The following is a 22,846-nucleotide window of genomic DNA, read 5'->3' on the forward strand; positions in this document are numbered from 1 at the left end:
AAAAAACATAAGGTCCATTGAATGTGTATTAAGCGGCAGCATAGGCCGGTTAAACTGCAGGGGGCGGCCAATGCGAGGAGATGGCTGAGACAAAGCGGGACTTGGTTGGAGGGAGCACGTGTGGCGCGCATGGACTTGAGGTAGTGGGCACGGGGGAGGGGGGTAACGTGTCAGGAGCCGGATAAGTAGTACGGGACTCGGCGCGGGTATCCCTCCGCCAGGCGGTGACGCCATTTTTTTGTGTGGATTTTTTTTAAAAAGAGAGAGAGCTCGGGAGGAGAAAGGAAGCGAAGAGCGAGCGGCCAGAGACTGAGATATAGAGGCGGTAAATCTACTCATCATCCCCCCACCCCTACTCCCTCCCCCCCCCCCCTCTCCGGAATCACTACCGTGAACCATGGCGGATATAGACAAGCTGAATATAGATAGTATTATTCAGAGGTTGTTGGAAGGTGAGTGCCGCGGGTGGCCGTTAGTTTGGGGGGGGGGGTGGAACGTGAGGGAGGGTTGTGTCTTAACATTCACCCCCCCCCCCCCCCCCCATCAGACCATGTTTCCTGTCCGTTGTTGTTAGTCCTTCCCTCCATTACCGGTATTCGGCCCGTTCTTCTCCTCTGGCGTCTACCCCCATGCCGAGTTACTGACACAAACCTCTCCTTCCCACCCATCCCCCCCCCCCCTTCAATCAGAGCCGCTTACAGCCTCCAACCTCCTCTTCTTCCCCCCCCCATCTCCCATCTATTCCCCCGTCCCATCCCTCGCAAGGACTTGATCCCCCCGATCTTCAGCACCGACGTCCGCTTTACACTCCGGGAGGCCCGTGAGTCGTGAACCGCGGCGATGCTGGTTCGGCTTCACCCCCTCTTTCTCTTCCCCAGGGGGAGCAGCCACCAGGATTCCTTTTGGGGGGGGGGGCGGGGGAACGGAGAAGCCCCTTTCCCTCCCCAGCACCTCTCACCTATTTTTCCAGCTCTTCCTCCCCCCCCCCCCCTCTCGTGCGCTCTCAAACCCTGATCTCTCTCTCTCTCTCTCTCCCTCCCTCCAATTAAGAAGCCCATATTTGGAGGGAGGTATTCATCAACTAATCTTTCCCTGTGACTAAAGAACACACAGAATTGCTTGAATCTTTGTATTTGAGGAAGACTATTAGTGACGTTGTCCGGGTACATCCTTCCAAACCAATGTGAACCACTATTAAAGTCACTAGGTTTCCTGAACAATACTCATTCCTTAACCAGTGCATTATCTTGCCATTTTTTACAGCTGAGATATACATGCCTACAAACTGTGCAGGAATCTTTGCAATGGAAATGTTTTGACTCTGATGAAGTCATCTTGACTCAAAACGTTAGTTTGCTCTCTTTCCATGGATGCTGCCTGATCCACTGTGATCTCTAGCATTTTTTCGTTTTCAGTACAGATTCCAGCATCTGCAGTAATTTGCTTATACATTCCTGCACAATAATGTATATTGTTGTTCATAAGTTAGGATATTTGTGATTGGAAGATGCTTTGTAAACACAATCTCTTTGATTCAAAGGATGAGGGAGTTCTGGTGGTGTGGCTGGTATTCATTCTTTCAATTGGTTGTACTCTTACTAGTTGAAACTTAATTGCTGGAGCAGCACAGCAGGTCAGGCAGCATCCAGGGAACAGGAGATTCGACGTTTCGGGCACAGGCCCTTCTTCAGGAATGAGACCCCACTTCTCCCAAGTTGCTTTACTGCTTTGCGTGGGATATTGATGGATTTGCTAGTTAAAATATCAGTTCAAACACACTTTCCTTGAATCAAGTGATGAACTCAAACCTGATGAAAATTTGCATTGTGTAATCTATGTTGTAGTCCAGCAGAATACTGAAGGAGAACTTTGATGAATTCTCTAAACATAAAATGTTAGCTTGCTTTCTCTCCATGGATGCTGCCTGATCCGCTTTGATCTCCAGTATTTTTTTGACTTCAGTTCAGATTCCAGCATCTGCAGTAATTTACTGAATCTGTAGTACTGAAGGAGTACCATATTGCTTAATCTGTCTTTGGATAAGGCCCTTTGCAAGCTCGGGTTTATAGTGGATCACTTTGAAGCAGCATAGAGGTTTCCTAAAGTCTAATGGAACTATCTTAACCTAACCAGACCATCTGGTTACTTATCTCAGTGATGTTTTACGTACCTTGCCATGTGAAAATTGGCTGCAACCAATGAATTACTTTTGGACTGCAAAGTGATTGGATATCTCGAGAACCCAAAAATTATTGAGTGAGAGCAGGGTTTTTTTTCAGTGTGGTTTACAGTATTGTACTTTGAGACATATTTTGGCAATGTAGCCATTTAATAAAGCATTTATTTAATCATTGCAGTAAAATCTGAATGGTGCCACTCATATGGAAACCATCTTGAGGTATTTTAGAAGTGTTGAAAAGAAGATACTGACCCTGAGAGTGGTGTGAAAGGAATTACCAATGCTTGACCTTTTTTTTAGAATAGGGTGAACTCTGGGAGGGAATCCTTAGATAGGATCTAGATGACGAATGGCACAATACTCAATGATGGGGGAAAAAAGTGACCGGGAGTAAAAAGAGTTCAAACCTAGTTAAAGATACAGTATGCATCATTTTTACAAGGCAGTATGCATCAAAATAGGCCAAGTTTTTATGGTATAATAAATATCACCTCAATGAAAGATTGACAGATCTGTCTTCAATTTGCACACAAGCAACTACTGTGCTATTTATTATTTATCTGTTGCTATTAAATTTCCTAACTTTTTTTGCTATATTTTGAGGAAAATCTAGTTACATGCTTTAAATCATGGAAGAAATAATACAGCTGGTCAAAATTCTATCAGGGCCTGAGAAAATTGTGACAAAGATCTTTAGTTTGACCAGACAAGTTAAAATTGTTTTTTTTCCTCTCTTGATGCTTAAATGGAGATGACTGCTTCATTCAGATGAAGCACTTGTAATCCACACTTATTCCAAGGTACGTGACAGCTGTTCATACAAACATATAGGGTAGGTGATGGTTTTTTGACAACATGATTTATTATATGGACTGTACTTGGAATGTTTCTCCTTTTTATAAAATCACTTTGAGCAGTGCAGTGTTCAACTAACTGCAGCCCTGCAGTTAGTTGAACACTTTACTCTTCATTACAAGTTATAAATCTGAGAGAGGTACGCAGTGGAAAATATTCATACATCTAGCCTAATTTTTTAAAAAGGCCCCATTGGTATTGCTGGCATATTCAGTGAATGTTATTGCAATCCAGTTTTTGGTGAGTTTATCCATGTATACATTGATACTTTGTGCTTGAAAGAGACCAATAAGGGTTCTATTTATTTACCTAAACCTAACAGTACTGTGCTGAATGGTTTATTTCTGTTCCTATGTCTTCTGATCTTACTGTTGGGACACTTTGTGGAGTGCTGACGAAACTCCACGATTTCTGTGCCGACATTCTATTTGCTTTTAATTTGTACCAGTGTTCAGAATAGCGATTGGTCAGACAGAAAGTTTTACACTACTTTTGTTGCATTAGTATTTCCCCTATAACATATGTGCATCCTTCAGATCAGAGAATGCTGATTGTTTGCAACACCAGGTCTGACTTTAGCAGAATAGTGATCCAATTTTGGATTAGAAGATTATCTTTTCAGTCCAGGTGTGAATTTCTTTTTCATCCCAGGACAACATTCTGGTCTATCTGTACCTCAAAAGTTACAACTTTTGAAAACTGGCCAGTTATGCAGTATCATTGAGAATCTAGTTGCAGCTTCATGAATCATGTTAATTGAAAATAAACCATATTCTGTTGCTAATAATGTCATCCCCTCAACTTGATGGTTTCTTTTTTATTTGGGGGATTGATCTTTTCCATGCACTAAAATATCCCTAAAGTATGGTTATGCCTTCTGCACTCTTAATACTGTAATTTACTCAAATACTTTGTAAAACAGCTGTCAACATGAGTTCTGGTTTCAAAGATAAATTATTCACAGCAAGGACTAAATTCAATTTTGATTGTTAATTGAGCAAACTACTATTACTTATGCATGTCCTGATTATTGAAATACAAATCTATACAACAGTGTATAGATTACACCATATTGCAGATTAAAATGGCCTTGCATACTCTTCACAACAATGTTAAATCATATTGCAAAATCTGTCTACTTGTATGTATTGTGATTGAGTAATATTGCTTTGTTGTTTCTGTAGCTTGACAGAGTAGTGCTTAATCCAGTATCTATTTTTAAAAATGTGCATCGTGTTCCTTCAAAGAAGCTATGTTTGTATCTCTCCCCACTCTAGACTCTTCGGGTCTCATGTTTCATTCTTCACTTCTATACCAGATGATATCTCTTTTATCTCAACATTCAATTGGAATGGATAATTCTTAGAGATAATTTGACTTGGGCGGGGTGGGGCAGGGCATGGGGGATGTTTGGGAGGGGTGAAAGGCACAAGAATCCGCAGTTTAAAACAAAATAAGTTTTGGTTCAAACCCCAATGTAATTGGAACTTTCAAATGAAATTGAATAAAACCTGAAGTAGAAAACATTTTTGAGGGCTAAGGGAAAGGTTGGGCCCTTGGGATTGTCAGAATTTTTCTGTCAGAACTGGCTCAAATGATAGGCTGCATATTCTTCTGCTTGTAACCATTCTATGATTCTGTACCAAATTGACAGCAGTAATCAGGCCAATTTGTACTGTTGATCACTTTATAGCACTTGGGTTGTGATGGAATTTATTGGTCTACATTGATAACTATCTAATACTTAAGTTCTGTGTGTTACTTCACTTGCTGGGTCAGTTAGTGAGATGGTTTATAGTGAAAAGCATCAGAAGTAGTTGCACATGTTTAGTCAGCCCACTTTGCAGTTACCATTACATTCCCAAATTCTCATGCCTTTTTCATTGGTAGCAGGATCTGTCAAAAGCTTTATTCTATCAGTTTCTGTCTGTCTCCAGATTTGTCAAGATTTTGAATACTGCCGCCATGATGCTAGGTCTAGTGTTAAGGCTTTGTCCAAGGTGTTTCTACACAACCCACATTTTATCAATTGGTAAAATACTACTACTATTGATTTTGGCTGAAACTTATCACTACAATTACATTAGTATTGCAATTAATTTTGTTGAAATTTGAGAATATTTTTGAAACTTCCTAATTTTAATATCTTTTGCTGAATCATCAGATGTTTTGCAGAGAGCAGTTGCTAAAAAGTGAACTAAATACAAGAACTCGTGAAAGACTGCCATTGATCTAGAAATGCGAAACTGAACTTCAGTCTGTATCAAGCTAATTTATTATTATGCATATAGTGAACTGATACTACCATTGTGTGTGTGTGCAGGAAGTTCTCCCCCTAGTGCTGCTATCCTTGCCTGATGTCCCCACACATGTGCTTCCCAGCAGGAAATTCTATCTGGAAGCCAAAAATGAGGATGTTCGCAATTGAAAATGTCTCCATCCACAGTATTGATATCTGTAATATGATGGCTTCCTGACCAATGGACGTGAAGTTATTTATAGTTCTGCTTTTCCAGATGAAATCTGTCAATTTGCAGCAGACTGTTCAATCTGATAACATCTTGCTCTATTGCTCAGCTACTCAATTCCTTACCATTAGATTGGTGAGAGTTTAGATCAAAAAATAAATTAACTATAATTTAACTGGCTGCTATAGAATTTTCAGCAATTTGTGTAACAATGCAAGAATGCAATGCCAAAGTGCAGCAAATTTAAGGTTGCATGCACAATCTTCCAGCGATTGAATTGCTGATTTTAGACATTATAAAGTAGAAACCTGCCAAAAGGGAAACCAAATGCGAGTTTGGAGACTGCTTTTGTGAATCTTTATTTTTAGTTGGCTTAAACAACTAGCTTGGATTCAGGGGTCCACTCTACTGGTTGACGGTGAAGTGTCGTTGAAAATAAATGGTACTTTATCATAAGGAAAAGTTAAGATACCCAAGTGCAAGAATCCACAGATTTGAAAAGCTGAAGTTAATTTAGATTTGAACATGCAATGGAATCTTGGAAATTTGGCTGCTCTGTGCTGTTTTGCGGCTGGTGAGTACGCAGTGCAGCTAAGCAAATAATGTATTTTGGGAGCAAGAAGAGACACCACTCCAGGAATTTAGCATTTACCAATTTGCTTTGAAATACGGTACAAAAGCCTGAATTTCCAGTATTTGGGAGGAAGTAACATGGGATGTGAGACAATCAACAAAATGTATGGGATGATCAAGGGGCAGGTGGTCATTCTTTGTGAAATAATAGTTACGTAGCAGACCAGGTTAGGAGGTATGAATCCTGAAGATGTGAAGATCCAACCACGAGCTGTAGTGTTGGAACGTATTTTTAATGAGTGCAGTTAGTGGGGGAAAAAAAAGCAACTCCAACTTATTGTAGTTTGAACCCCAAATCAAATTATCTTTGGTCCCTCGTGCGCATAATGAAGCCTGTATCCCTTCACTTTATTACATGTTAAATGTCCCTAGTAAATAGTTGGAGTGAGAAGGGGTTGATTTTTATGATAATGATTATGGTTTGCTTCAGAAATATCCAAAGTCCCTGTGAAGAATAAATGACATGAAAGGAACTGTAAAGTTTGTCTACTGTCAACTTTCCTTTTACAGATGTCAAATGTATAAAAATCACCAAAATGAACAATCATATTCATTTGTAAACTATATTGCAAATATATTTCAGCCTATCTGGATAAAATAGCCCTTGCCAGAGGTGCTATTGCATCCTGCTGTTAAACTACAGAAAGTCTGCTGTCACACTTGACCTGCAAGATAATCTGGATAGTAGAAGGTATGCATGTCCAACTTGTTGGATTGAGGAGTACAAACCACCCCAGCCCATCTTCAGGGCTGGATTTCTGGATCCCAGATAGTCAATCAAATCTTCTAACCATGGTTAATAAAATGGTAATCTGACAAGTCTTTCTTAGTCATGAGTACAACGTTGTCTGATACCAGATATATGTGAAGTTCAATGGTGAATGAGTTGTGATCTGCATTTTTCAAGCTTAATATCACAGGTGCATACTTTGTATCCTTGAGCTGACAGAAGGGTATTTTGTCCCCACCATTGGCATCCCGCATCTTAAGTGCAATTTTGTTTTTGGCTTCTGTCTTGTCCTTTTACTTTGGGAATTTAATGTCATTTGCAAACAATATCATCTTAAGCAGGACAAGAATTGATGGGACTGAGATCCAGAGCAGTAGTTCTATTTGGGACTCTTAGACAAACATGTCTCGTTAGTAAATAACGCATCAGGCAGCCATTTGTAAATACTTCTACATGGATATCTGAGCAAGTTAAAATTAAAAATATTATCACACACCCCTCTGGAGCACGTGGACCCTTAACCTTGATTTCCTGGCTCAGAAGTACAACAAGAACCTTGAAAATACATATGAAAAAACATGTATACGCTAATCACCTGCAAGTCTTTATTAGCTGACGTTGACAGTAGCACTGCTGGGACAGCTTTTTTATTGGGTCTATATATTCAGACTTCCTTTTTTTTAAAATAAGGGATATTCCCATTCCAGATCCAAACCAGTGATTTCTGTGCATGTTAATCATGGTCCCGGCTACCATCACTCTTTCTGCATTGGCCTATGAGAGAGGTTTGTCCTTTTTTATTTTCCTGGTTTGACTAAGTCTGCTTGTCTCTTTTTACTGCTTCCACAAAGTCACATGCTGTATAAAAATGTTTAATATCTAGCTTTGTGTGTTTTTTTTGAACATTAGAGGCTTAGTGGATTTTTTTTTTTAAAAGATTAGAATCCTTTTTAAGCATTTCTTCCCAGGAGCAAACATTATTGTTACACCAAGTCATTTTGTGATTTTAATTCACAATCTAGTTCAGATCTTGGCTGATTATTACATCCAACTCCATTTTTAGCTTTGTTCCAAATAAATTCTTTTACACAATACAGAAACAGCTATTCAACCTAAACCTTTTATATTCTCCACTGACCTCCCATCTTTCCTCACCAATCAGTATACCTGTCTATCCCCTTCACCTTTTGCATGCTTACCTAACTCTCCTTAAAGACATCTTGTTTGTTTGTTTGTTATAAGTCCCAATGTCTTGCCATTCTTTGGATAAGTAGTCCCTTTTGGACTCCCTATTTGATTTCTTGGCGGCAATCTTGTATTGATACTTCATAAGCAAAGCCAGGCTATCTCCTCAATCATGTAGATTGGCAAAGACAAACATTTAAAGAATGCAAGGCAGAACTGCAACAACTGTTCATTTGTCTGGTGCAAATACAAAATGGGGAAAAATGGCTCGACCATGGCTAATGAGGTCAATTAGGGATGATTTAGATCCAAGGAAGGGGCATACAAATGCTAAAAAGCAGCAGACCTGAGGTTTGACAGCAGTTTAGATTTCAGGAAAAGGCAACAGGCTGAATATTTATTGTGTAATTTAAACTGCCTCATTCCTTTGAGTCTTAATATGCAATACAGTTTATTCAATAACAGTATAAAGATGTGAATCGCAGCCACCTTTTTAGTACCCACCTGAAATAGGAAAGTGGAAGACTTGGGGTTTAATTGTAATTTTATTGCTGGAACAGCACAGCAGGTCAGGCAGCATCCAGGGAACAGGAGATTCGACGTTTCGGGCACAGGCCCTTCTTCAGGCCTGTGCCCGAAACGTCGAATCTCCTGTTCCCTGGATGCTGCCTGACCTGCTGTGCTGTTCCAGCAATAAAGTTTCAACTTTGATCTCCAGCATCTGCAGACCTCACTTTCTCCTCTTTAATTGTAATTGCTGCTTAGTGGAAATCAGAAAGCTAAGCCTAGAAAATAAATGGCCTTTTAAAGGTAGTGCATTTGTCTTAGTTGGTGCTTTCATACAAAATCAAGTTTTAAGCTGATTTTTGCATCTCTTGACCTTTCTTGTTCCATGCATGTACAGTAAATACTCCATAATAGTTGTTTGTATTTTGAAGGAATGAGGACATTGCAAAAATCTTACTGATCTGTTTTAGAATATGAATAACACTGGGGCTTGCATGAAATCTTCCAGTTGTAAACTTCATGGCTTGCATTTTTCTGTGATTCAAGTAGTTAATTACTTTCACAATAACACACTCATCATTAGTTATTGTTTGATCTTACTAAATTATGTCTTGTGACTTGGATAATCTGTGCAAGGTTGCTCCTATCTAAATCTTTATAACGTGTTTGATTATTTTACAAATTTGACTTTTAGATTTTTAAATATAAACTTTCATCCTCAAACTTTTTTATTGAAAAATGTGTTCTTTCTCATGAGCTTAGTGAAGTCTTTGTGGAAGCTTTTGTTATGTTTATAAAACTTTCTTTTTAAACCTGGCTTCAAGTTTTAATTTGTGTGGGCAATGAAAGTGATTATGACTATTCAATATGTTCACTTCAAAGATCATTGAATACCATTTTCCTTCTGTCTAGCTAATGGATGCGGGCTAGTGAATTTACAATGTCGTGCAGCTGACGTTCTGAGACAATTAATTTGATTTTTAGGATTTTGTCTGTGGTTCAAGACCATTTGAACGAACAAACGAGAAGCAAGAGTAGGCCACTCACAGCTTGAGCCTGTTCTATCATTCAAAAAGATGGCTGATTACTTCACCGTCCTGCCTACCCACAATAACCTTTCACACTCTTGCTTATCAAGAAGCTATCTTAAAAGAAAATTCAAAGACTCTGCTTCCTCCGTTTGTTTTTTGAGGGCAAGCATTTCAAAAACATTCAATCCTCGAACAAATTTCATTTAATCTGTCATTAAGCTGGCAACCCCATATTTTTAAAACGCAGCTCTAGATTCTCCCACAAAAGGAAATGTCCTTTGCATGTGCACCCTGTCAAGACTCCTCAGATCTCGTATGCTTCAGTTGAGTCATATTACTCTTCCGAGCTCTAGTGAAGCCAAGCCTATTGTCTTTTCTATGTAAGACAACCCACCCTTTCCAGGAGTTAGTCTAGTAAACCTCTAAACTACTACTAATGCATTTATATCTGAAATAAGGAGACTATCCAGTACACCATTATCTAAATGCTTCATAACTGGAGTATAATTTTTAGTTTTGTAATTAATTCTGCCTACAATAAATTATAATCTAATGGAATTTATTCACTAATTATTTGTTTAACTACACCTTTTTTATGCAATTCACACGAAGTCACTCAGATCTCTACAGATCAGTGATCTTTTAATATTTCATGCTCTTAGATAATGTGCTGCTTTATTGTTGCAGCCAAATGGACAACTTACATTTTCCCATCTTGTATTCCATTTACCAGATAATTGTCCTATATCCCTTCATTGTCCCTTATGTTGTCTTCACAACTAACTTTGCAACTAACACTAAGAACTACAAATTTACTCTTTATCCTGTCATCCAAGACATTTTAAGGTAAGTTGTAAAATGTTGAGGTCCCTTTTCCGATTTCTGTGGCAAGATGTGCCAACCAAAAATGACAATTATATAAATACAAAATACTGTTAATGCTGGAAGTCTGAAACAAATAGAGAAAACTGGAGAAATCAGGAGGTCTGGCAGCACTTGTGGAGAGAGAAAAAGTTAACATTTTGAGTCTAGTATTATTCTTATCACAACTTCTTCAATACAACTTCAAAATCCAATTATGCCTAGTGTTTTCTGCTAGCTAGCCAGTCTTCTCTCCTTGCCAATTTATTGCTCCCTACATCATGAGGTTTTTACTTTCTCTATTAATCTTGCAAATGGCACCTTATCAACTGTCTAGAAATTCAATACAGTAGTCTAGATTTTAACCAGGAAAGGTGTATTGTTGATTTCAGTGTTGCAGTGTTTTATTTGACATTTTAATATGGGAGCTGCAATTACCCTACCCTTGTAGGTTTAGCAACCTAGTAAACTTCTCCAACTGCAAAAGGCAATACTGTATTTAAATCATACAGTACAAGTTTCCAAATTAACATAACAGTCAATTGCTGCTTTTTCTTTCAGTACGAGGTTCTAAACCAGGAAAAAATGTACAGCTCCAAGAGAATGAAATCAGAGGCCTGTGCCTCAAGTCTCGTGAAATCTTCCTTAGTCAACCTATTCTTCTGGAACTTGAAGCTCCATTAAAAATATGTGGTGAGTAGCTTTTTATAGTCAGTTATTGTCTTGTTGTATGCTCACTTGAAATGTTTGAATCTCAAAATGAAATTGTTTTTCTTGGGCTGAATATTTGGATTTTAGTTTTTACAAACACAAATTAAGAGCAGTAGTTGGCAACATGTCTCACTAAAGCTGGTCTATTATCCAGTAAGATTATGGCTGGTCTGATTATTCTATGTTCCCACCTATCCCATCCCTAATAACCTTTTGCCCCTTGCTCATCAAAAAGATGTACCTCTGATTTTTGAGGAAGAAAACTCCAATCCAAAATATTTAAACACTCTATTTTGAAGCAAGGTATTAATCTTGATAGTCAAGTTATTTTCATTTTGCTGTCTGTAAAATGTGATTTTATCCATTGTGCCTACCATCCATTTAAAAGCAAAGTGACTTATGGAATGAAATCTGACTTCTCAATTTTCTTTTTTACAAAAGCCACCTTTTCAGTTTTAGTTTAAATGAGGGTGTTGACTTTTGACTTTCTAATGTAGGGTGTGAGAATGAACTATTTGTGTAGATAATTTCTTAAGTACTACTGTAAACCTTTTTTAAACAAATGAGAAGTTTATTCATATCTCTTGTAGTATTATTTTAGATAGCAATTTCATCTAGAGTGTTCCAGCAGATGGGTTGCTGAATAAAATAGGGTGGAAATTGTTTGCCCTGTTTCTACATAACATCAAGCAAGTATCTTTGGGAAGACCCTTTATTCTAGAAATTTGAGAGCATAGCTTTGTCATGAATGGTATAGGATTGTCATCCATTTTATTTTAATAATTGCTGATAAAAATGACCACTGTATTAGTCTTCTCAGATGAGATGAAATTCAGATTCCAGTATGTATGTGCTTAGTGTTACAGTAAGGCTAGGCACAAAATACAATGACTTAGTTAGAAATTTTAATAGCTTTACCCCATAGTGCACACAGGAAATTGTGGGTTTTGCTTCTGCTACTGTTGTACAGAATTATGTGCTTTTAATCTAGACCTAGTGCATAATGGTTGAGCACTTGATGCGGAAGTCATACACATCAGTTGCGCTGCTTCTCCACCCCCCTGCCCCATATGAACACTCGCCAGTACATGTGCACATCCCATGCAGCCACTGCCCCTGTCTGTCTGTTTACTGAGTGTTCTAAATTTTATCCAGCTGCTGCTAACTGTCTATCCCAAGTTTCACTCTACTACTGCTTGATGTACTTTTAGTAAATTATTCTGATTAAATCTTTCCTTTTTATTTCTCCTTCCCCCCCCAACTTCTCCCTACCCAGGTGATATTCATGGCCAGTATTACGATTTACTTCGGTTGTTTGAATATGGAGGATTCCCGCCCGAGAGCAACTATCTCTTTCTGGGAGATTATGTGGACAGGGGAAAACAGTCTCTGGAAACTATCTGTCTGTTGTTGGCATACAAAATTAAGTATCCGGAGAATTTTTTCCTTCTGCGTGGAAACCATGAATGTGCCAGTATAAACAGAATATATGGATTCTATGATGAATGTAAGGAAACATTGCCTAGTTTACTATTGCATAATCATAGTCAATTCTGCATGGTAGGTTTTTTTATGATTCTAATCTACTGACTGTTTTGACAAGTTTGCTGAAGTCAGGCAATTGTGTATGTGATTAAAGCTACTATCTCTAGTTCAGCTGCTACTTGCCTCAGCAATGCTTATAGTGAAACTATATACTCTAGTGGGAAGTAAAAAAGACAACCCTTGTTACTTCTTTGATAATGCCTCTAATTTGGAGGGTCATTCATTTAGTCACCTTTAGTTTATGCACTTTTAAAAAGCTTATTATGGCATTTTGTAGCTTTGTTCCCATTTAGTATTTGAAATGTGCAAACTTAAAACTATATTCTATAATATTTTCATTGCTTATTATTTATTCTTCAATTTTAATATTAAAGCTCTATGTAAGTGAACAATGAGATGAAAAGAAATCTTTAAATATTTAGCTTTTCAACTCCAAACAGGCAAGGGATTAATTCAGTGTTTGCCTATACTTAGTTAATTGTACCTTTGTAGCACTTTGGTTTCAAATTAATGCTAACAGTAGTAAAACACAAATTCCTTTTCCTGTTTCATTCTTAAAAATTGATTTTGTTTGCATTATCATTCTTTGACTGATTCACCAAAGGAAGATAGGTGCCCAAGCGTTAAAGATACTAATAGTGCAAATAAAAGAAGCCATTAAATATCTAAGCGTAGCTTCCAAAAAAAAGTTACACAAGTCTATGTCCCAGATTTTTAACTTAGTATTCCTGTTCTAGGTAAAAGGAGGTACAATATTAAATTGTGGAAGACTTTTACAGACTGTTTCAACTGCTTGCCTATTGCTGCCATTGTGGATGAAAAGATATTTTGTTGTCATGGAGGTGTGTATAATTTAATTTGAGTACAGGATGTTGCCTATGATTTTTTTAAAAGTAATTTTCTTAATGTGTCTTTGAATAATTGTGAATTTCTTTTTTGGTTAGTCCTTAGGCTTGTTCTTGGTTTGCCGAAGGCCTATGTTTTAACTTTTTTAAAAAAAATTCTCATTGTAACAGTACAGTTACAGTATTTAGAGTATGGAGCAGAGGATAATGAGTATTCAATAACTTAATTTTATTTTCTTAAATCAGGTTTGTCACCTGACCTTCAGTCCATGGAACAAATCAGACGGATCATGCGACCCACTGATGTGCCTGATCAAGGACTTCTCTGTGATCTCTTGTGGTCTGACCCAGACAAAGATGTATTGGGATGGGGTGAGAATGATCGAGGTGTCTCATTCACATTTGGAGCAGAAGTAGTTGCAAAATTCCTTCATAAACATGACCTGGATCTGATATGTAGAGCCCACCAGGTATAGTGTAGCAGATTTATTTATTGCTTTTTAAAAAAAAAGAGAAACTACTGAATTTCAGTTAACTCCTCTCAAAATCCAGTTGTTTACCTATTAAATATTACTCGTTCTGATTTAATACAGCTTTGCTATTTATTCACCAACTTGTTCAAAATACAACTCAACAGTAATTGATACCTGAAATTTTCCCTAGCTTGCCAAATCTGTTTGTAATGCTCCCTCAACCGTTGTCATTTAGTTCGCTACAGTCATCTACAGTATGGTGTGAAAACTGTTACACTTTTTAAAACTTTATCTATTGCTTACATATAAACCTTTAAATTGCTGGGTGGATGTGTGATTGGGAAAATTGATTATAATTTATTGTTTAATATGGCATGGAATCAAGTGGGTTTTTCTTCCTTAAAAATTGTAATTTGATAAAAGAATAATCTTTTGATTTTGTTCCATTTATATAGTTTTGAGTTGTGTGCCCCTGAAGAGTTCAGATTGGTACAGTATCCTACAAATTGGTGCATGGTTCTTTTTCAACATGCAGAATATAATCTTTCTATACATAATCAAGACAAGTGGTTATGATTAGTGTTGTGCATTGTGAAACTGAATACAGAGGATTCATTAAAGAAAAGTTTAAAGCAATTTAAAAATAAATTAGAGACATTGAAAACAGGAGCAAGAGTAGGCAATTCGTTCACGTGTGCTCGTCATTCAATATGATCGTGACTGATCATCCAACTCTGTACTCTGTTTTCGCGCTCTCCCCATGCACTTTGATCCCTTTAGCCCTACGAACAAAATCTTAACTCCTCCTCAAACATTCAATGCGTTGGTCTCAACCACTTTTTTTTGTAGTAGAGAATTTCACAGACTTGTCACTTTTAGGGTGAAGATGTTTTTCCTCCTCTGTCCTAAATGACCTACTCCGTATCCTTAGACTGTGACTCTCCAGTCGTTGGGAACATCCTCCCTGCATTTACCCTGTTTAGTTTTAGAATTTTATGCTTCTGGGAGATCCCCTTACATTCTTCTGAGCTCCAGTAAATATAGTCCTAACTGAGAGTCCCTCCATAAGTCAGTCCTGCCATCTCCGGAATCAGTCTGTTAACTTTTGCTGCGCTCCCTCCATAGCCAGAACATCCATCCTTGGACAAGGAGACCAAAACTGCACATAATACTTCAGGTTATTGGTCTCACCATGGCTTTGTACAGTTGCAATGCCATCCCTGCTCTTGTCAAATCCCCTAGCTATGTAGGCCAACATATCATTTGCTACCTTCTCCTGTGTGTTTACTTTCAATGACTAATGTGCAAGGTTACAAATCACAACACCAGGTTATAGTCCAATAGATTAATTTGGAAGTACCTTGCTTTCAGAGCACTGCTCCTTCATCAGGTAACTAGCGGGGGAGGATCATAAGACACAGAATTGAAAGCAAAAGATTACTGTGTTTGTGCATTTAAAACAATATATTGAACAAACCTAGATTGCTGTTAAGTCTTGCATCTTTTAGGATGGGTTGCACGTTTTGGTTCATTTAATATATAAATCCCAGAACTATTTTTAAATCACATTCTTGATAACTTAAGGTTTTATTTTAAAAAGTGACATCTCCGCTCAGGCGATGTATTAAAGGTGTGAGGTTAGAGTCTGTCTGTATCCCAAAGTAGGGATTTATAAAATATTACATGGATTGACTGCCTGCAGGGTATGTGCTTTTTGTGTCTGCAATAGAATGTGTCTGCAAATGCAAATGCACCCCACACATTTGTGTGAATGATGGCATAGTGTCGTGGGGTCATCTGTAGTGTGACATGAACCCAAGCACGCACTCTCTCTCCCTCCCTCTCACTGGTTTATACTCCACCCATCCCCTCCCACTCATGTGCATGCACACAAGTCTACGGGATGAATTTCTACTTACAGAATTGTATTTGTAGGAATATTCTATTTTTTGTTCAAAGCACACAACCTGCAAGCAGTCAATCCATGTAATATCTTATAAATTCCTACTTTGGAAATAGAACCAGTCTGACTCAAGATTGGGATACAGCCAGACTCTAACTTCACACCTTTTAGTACATTGTCTGAGCTAAGATGTCACTTTTTTTTTAATGAAACTTAAGTTATATCTAATGTTCTGGGATTTACATATTAATGAACCGAAACTTGCAACCCATTCTAAAAGATGAAAGACTTAACAGCAATCCAGGCTTGTTCAATATATCGTTTTAATTGCACGACACTGTGATTTTCTGCTATAAATTCTATGCCTTATGATCCTGCTCCACTAGTTACCTGACTAAGAAGCAGCGCTCTGAAAGCTAGTACACCCAAATAAACCTGTTGGACTATAACCTGGTGTTGTGATTTTTAACTTTGTCCACCCTAGTCCAACAACAGCACTTCCACATCATTATGTCCAAGGACATTCAGTTCTTGTTGCACCTCCCTCTTTCCCATTCTTTCACCAGTCAGATAATTGTTTTTGCTGTCAGTGGATAACAACATTTATCAGCATTTATACTTTATCTGCCATGCATTTATCCACTCGCTCAACGTGTCCAATTTGCATTGAAGTATCTTTGCATCCACATCACAGCTCAAGCACCCACTCAGCTGTGTGTTGTCAAAGATATTATGTTTATTTCCCTCACTTAAATCATCAACATATATTATGAATAGTTGGGGTCATGCACTGATCCCTGTGATACTTTACTAGTTACTATCAGCTGCTGGGGAAAATGATCATTTATTCCTACTGTTTCCTGTCTACCAACCAGTTCCCAATCCATGTCACATACTAACCCAATCATTTGTACTTTAATTTTGCATATGGATCTCTTATGTGGGATCTTCTCAAAGCTTCTGAAAGTCTGAGTAAGCCACATCTACTGGCTTCCCCATATCAACTCTACTAGATACAGCCTCAAAATTCTAGTAGGCTTTTCGAACATAATTTCTCTTCCATAAATCTTTGACTGTCCAATTCTGTCACTGTTTTCCAGGACCCTTACTAAATCTTTTACAATAGACAAGCATTTTCTCTACTTCTGATGTCAGGTGGCCAGACGAAAGTTTTTTTTTAAATAGTAGAGTTACATTAGTCATCTACTGCAGAAACTTTCCCAGAGTCCATAGAATCTTGAAAGATGACCACCAAATGCAACCAGTATTTTTAAGGCTACTTCCTTAAGTACACTGGGATGTAGATTATCAGGCTTCGGGGATTTATTGGTCTTTTTAATCTGATCAATTTCCCCACTAATACTGACTTTCTTCAGTTTCTTGCTCTCATTAGACTGTGTCCCAACATTTTTGGGACATTATTTGTATCCTCCTTTTTGTCAACATAGAACAAAAATATGTATTTAATTGTTTTGTCATTTCTTTGTTACCTTTAACTAACTTTGTTGTTTGTAAGGGATCTACATTTGTGTTCACTAATCCTTTTCTCTTTGCATGTGAACTGACTTTACAAAAGTTTCGATATGTGCATTACCTGCAAGCTTACTCTCATACGCTTTCTCTCCCCACCTCTTAATTCCTTTTGTCCTCCTTGTGAAATCTAAACTACTCCCAAACCTTTTTTTTTTGGCCAATTTGTATTCCCCTTCCTTGTATCTAATACTATCCCTAATTTCCCTAGTTAGCCTGGTAAGGCCATCTTTCCTGTTTTATTTTTGTGCCGGACAGGAATGAATAATTGTTGCAGTTCCTCCATGCACTCTTTAAATGTTTGTCATTGCCTATCCACCACCACCTCTTTTATGTAACATTTCCCAATTTATCATAACCAGCCCACGCATCATACCATCATAACTAAAATTCAGGACACACAATCTCAGAATCAATTACTTCACTCTCCATCTTAATAATGAATTCTTTAATATATCATGGTCACCCTTCCCTAAAGTTCCCTCATTGCTATATTGTCAATTTTATTCCTTTCGCATTACATAAGTGGACTAGTTGAACCTAAGGGTTTGTTTCCATGCTGTATGACTGTAACCCTGCAATACCAAGTCTAATAGAATGGCCTGTTCTGTAATTGGTTCCTCATCATATTGAACCAGAAAACCATCTTGTAAATAGTTCAGGAATTTCACCTCCTGCTTTGTTTCTGATTTGACTTGCCCAATCCAAGTGCACATTAAAGCTGCCCATAATTAACAGCTATATTTATGCTTGCATCTCTAATTTACACCCAGATTGACAGGATTGTTAAGAAGGCATACAGTGTTTTGGCCTTTATTAATAGAGGGATTGAGTTCCGGAATAGGAGGTTATGCTGCAGCTGTACAAAGCTCTGGTACGGCCACACTTGGAGTATTGTGTCCAGTTCTGGTCACCGCATTATAAGAAGGATGTGGAAGCTTTGGAAAGGGTGCAGAGGAGATCTACTAGGATGTTGCCTGGTACGGAAGGAATGTCTTGCGAGGAAAGGCAGAGGGCCTTGAGGCTGTTCTCGTTAGAGAGAAGGTTGAGAGGTGACTTAATAGAGACATACAAAATAATCAGAGGGTTAGATAGGGTGGACAGGGAGAGCCTTTTTTCCAAGTATGGGGAGTGCAAACATGAGGGAACACAACTTTAAAGTGAGGGGAGATAGGTATAGGTCTGAGGTAGTTTCTTTACTCAGAGTAGTAAGGGTATGGAATGCTTTCCCTGCATCGGTAGTAGATTCCCCAAGTTTAAGTGCATTTAAGTTGTCATTGGACAGTCAAATGGACGTACATGGAATAGTGTAGGTGGGATGGGCATCAGATTAGTAGGACAGGGTGGTGCAACATTGATGGCCGAAGGGCCTGTACTGCGCTGTAATGTTCTACGTTCTGTGTTCTATGTTCTTTAATGCCTTTCCCCCAACATTACCACTACAATTCAGGGTGTATGTATACAACTACCACTATCATTCTCTGCCCGTTTAGTGTTTCTAAGCAGTATCTGCACTGCTTCCAGTTCACCAGAGATAATATTGTTAATGTAGTCTCTAATCATCAGTGCTACTCCATCTCCTTTTAGTCTTTGTGCTTCATAAAAATTGAATACCTTTCCAAGTTCAGTTCCCATTCCTAATCGCCTTCTGACATGCCTCCAAAATCCCAACTATATCAGACAAGTTTAGATCTTTTATGTCAATAATTTATCCCCTTTGTTACAAATGCTCCCTGCATTAAAATTTGTCATTTTTAACATGCATTATTTTGCACTGTGTGGCCCTGTTTGATTTTTGCTCTTGAATTCTCTGCCTATCACTTAATTCCCATACTACTTTTTTTTTATTTGCCCTACTTTTCATCCCTTCTGTCTCTATGCATAGCTTCCCAGCCCCTCTAATTTTAGTTTAATTTCTCTCCAAACGCTTTAGCAAATAACCCTCTAGGATGTCCATTGCATTCCTACCCAGGTGCAACCCATCCAGCCTTTACTGCTCCCACCTGCCCCAGAACTGGTTCAATGTCTCAGGAATCTGAACCCTGTCTCATGTAACATCTTTCCATCCACATTCATCTGATATATCCTGCAATTTCCACACTGACTAGCATTTGGAATTGGGTGCAAACCTGAGATCATTACCTTTTTGAAGTCCTACTTTTTAACTTGCTTCCTTACTTGTTATTCTCCTTTTTGAGGTTAAAAAAAGTGCGATGAGGTCCTATGTTGGTGCCAATGTGTACGACGACATGCTGTTCACTACCATACTCCAGAATGTCCTGTAGCTGCTCTGTGACATTTTTGACATGTGTTCAATATTGGAGTGAAAACATATGATGCCAGGAATATACGAAATCAAAATTGTCATTCAGGCTTGGTCTAAACCTTACTGAAACTCCCAGGCTTCTGTCTACATTTTTTTTTCTTAGCATTGATTTGGATGGTGATTTTGAATTAGTTGGAACAAGTAATTTAATTATTTATTAAATACTAGTGTGGACACTTCTGTTTCGTTTGACCAGTTGTATTAAAATGGCATAGTGCCATTTAAATCCCAGTTATTTGACTTAACAGTAACCATTAATAACATCTGTCCTGTGAATAATGTGTACAGTTGTGATCTGTATTAATTCCTATTCACTTTTTGTTTCCATTTCTGAAACAGGTTGTAGAAGATGGGTATGAATTCTTTGCCAAAAGACAGTTGGTGACTTTGTTCTCTGCACCCAATTATTGTGGGGAGTTTGATAATGCAGGTGCTATGATGAGTGTAGATGAAACCTTGATGTGTTCTTTTCAGGTAAGCTGGACCCTTTTGGGTTTGTTACAAAGTAGATTTTGTTTTGTGCAGCAAACTCAATGCTGAGTGGATGTAATGGTTTGTTTCATTTTTCTAACTACATATTTGGAAATTTTTGCCAGACATCAGGTCTCTTGATTGGTAATGGCAAAGAGGTAAGCAGCCTGCTAATGGTCTTCACACCTCCAGGAGCACTATGAAGAGTTCAGATTTAATGCGCAAGACTTTTTCTTGTAATTTGATAACATTGAGCTTTTGGGTTATTGTACTGTCTAATGGAAGCTGCAGTTGAGATCATCGTGAATCTCCAAAGCTTTGAATGCTTCAATAAATGGAATGTATTTACTGTTCAGGTGATGTTTGCAAGTTTAATATGTGCAACAATCAGATTTTACTACTTTGTTTGATATTCACAGTCCAATAAAAAAAATGGCTGATGGTTTGAAAATTAACTTCACAACTGGGCACCTGGAGGTTCCATGTTCATTTCGTGAACTAGTTTTTCATGTTTAATCCTAATGAATATATTTCTGAAAGATCTAAAAATTTTAAGCTGTATTGTCATTAAAAAGTGGCCATTTGGTCCAATTGTAATTGATCAGGGGATATAATGTTTTTAAAAAGGGCTCTGAAAAAAATTGAAATGTTCACTTTCTTTGTATAGATTTTGAAACCAGCAGAGAAAAAGAAACCTAATGCAAGCCGACCTGTAACACCACCAAGGAGCATGATCACGAAACAGGCCAAGAAATAAAACCAGAAACTCTGGCATTGCCTGTTTTGGACTTGTATTATACCAGTTTGTCTCCATTTTTAACTTTTTTTTTTCTTTTATGTAAAGTGTATCTGTCAGCTTGCTTGAATTAGATTACTATTTGTTGACTTGTGGTTTATCTGCTGTGATATACAGAAACATGGTTGCTGTTTCTGAACAGCAAACATGCCTTCTCCCCCACCCCTCAAGATGGAAGAATATAAAATAGTACTGTAGCTGTTTAATTTGCATCAAGGCTCCTGATTGTTAGCACCAGCTGCTAACAATAATGTGCTTGACTGCTGCTCCTCAGCAGGTTTCAATGTAGGTCAGGGGAGGGGGTTGGTGGGAAGTAGAAACGACTTGTAGTTGACAGAATTTTGACATTTTGGTACAGTTCACAAAGTGATTAAAATGCCTTGTGATTTGTTTTCCTTTTTTATTTTTTTAAGACCTAAAGTGGTGATGCTTGTGAGCTGGTAATTGACCTTTTTGGTTGGGGGGGGGGGGGGGGGGGGGGAGAAAGAGTCTCATTGACTTGTAGGAAGTGATATACTGTTTATAAAACTTCAAAACAATTTTGTACTTTCTCATAAAAATGTTTTTATTTCGAGGAATGCATCTACTTTTTTCCAAGTCTACATGTCTGTCGTGTAAGCAACTGTTGTATAGATGTCATGATTTTAGAAGGATCTGCCCCTCCACTCTGCCAGCATCACAGAGAATGACGTAAATTTGATTAAGCACACTTCCTGTACTGTATATTTTAAATGATGAAATAAAGCCATTATTTTACATTTGGCATCTTTATTTGTTTTAAAGTTGTCAATATTAGGTTCCTTGTATAATGCCAAACAAATGGGTTAGTAAACACCTGGCAAAGATGGAGGAGAACAGATTGAAAAACAGCTAGCATAGGTTATTGAACTTTAAAGTGTGTTTGTCATTCAGCCATTCTTGTTCTTTTGGGATTGGGAGGTTGTTTCCTCTCTTTCCATCTATTGACCCTGGTCTTGAGGACAAGCAAGCAACCTGTTCCTGGGATTCTGTCATTATGCAGTTGGCCACTTGGCCAAATGACAGTTAGTTTGTTTTTGGAGTGTTCAATATGAACTTCCTCTGTTACCTCTCCATGATTAAGGTTAAGAGCTTGTAGTTAGAATTCTAAATTTTTTTGGTTCTGTGCAAATAGACTTTCTTTTGCTATATCGGTTTGTCCAAGATTCCCACGAAAGGCTGTTGCACCAATTCTCTCCCCTTTTATACTACACTGTAACTTGTAGATGCTTCACTTTTGAAATTATTAATATTTGTAAGGTAAAAATGCTACTGTATCACTATTCTCTGGTGTCCCTGCTAATGGTCATGGAGGTGCAGCTTTATTTCCTCACCCCTGCCACTGTGCTGGGGAAGATCAAAATTGGGCACATCCATATGAGACTCCTGACTGGTTTTTAGAGGGCAAATTTTAAAATGGCAGATTTCTGGGCATGTTTGCATGCTGTGCTCTCAGCCAAGGAATTAACTGATTTCATGATCAAAAATGGGAACTAAAATAAAGCCTTTTTATAAATCTGGATTCTTGTGCATCTATGTTATTTAGCTAACTTGGAAGTGAAGAAACTAGCACAATATATTATGTGCCTGAAATGACAAACTCAGGATTTTTCTCTTGGATAATTTTCATTGTCATCATCCAAACAGGTAGATTATGGAATACACTAAACAATTAACAACGGACTCAGCAAAATGGTGGTGATTCTGTAGAACTTTGGACAGCTCTGCCTAACAGCTAAGGCATACTGGTGTTTTTTGCCATCCCTGGTGGTAGAATTG

The 22,846-nt window shown here is 38.0% G+C and overlaps 1 protein-coding gene across 1 annotated transcript; it reads left to right on the forward strand.

Moving 5' to 3' along the window:
• The first annotated feature begins 294 nt into the window (after window positions 1-294).
• Window positions 295-22,587, forward strand: LOC122562655 (serine/threonine-protein phosphatase PP1-gamma catalytic subunit A). The gene is made up of 7 exons (XM_043715680.2): window positions 295-452; window positions 11,011-11,142; window positions 12,437-12,667; window positions 13,443-13,547; window positions 13,797-14,020; window positions 20,122-20,256; window positions 20,921-22,587. Exons 1-7 carry the CDS (start codon window positions 398-400, stop codon window positions 21,008-21,010), a joined length of 972 nt encoding a protein of 323 aa, XP_043571615.1. The 5' UTR covers window positions 295-397; the 3' UTR covers window positions 21,011-22,587.
• Window positions 22,588-22,846: the final 259 nt, after the last annotated feature.

The sequence above is a fragment of the Chiloscyllium plagiosum genome, unplaced genomic scaffold (genome assembly GCF_037043375.1).
Source record: "Chiloscyllium plagiosum isolate Xiang-an unplaced genomic scaffold, Cpla_swu_hap1 HiC_scaffold_24, whole genome shotgun sequence".
Lineage (NCBI taxonomy): Eukaryota > Metazoa > Chordata > Chondrichthyes > Orectolobiformes > Hemiscylliidae > Chiloscyllium > Chiloscyllium plagiosum.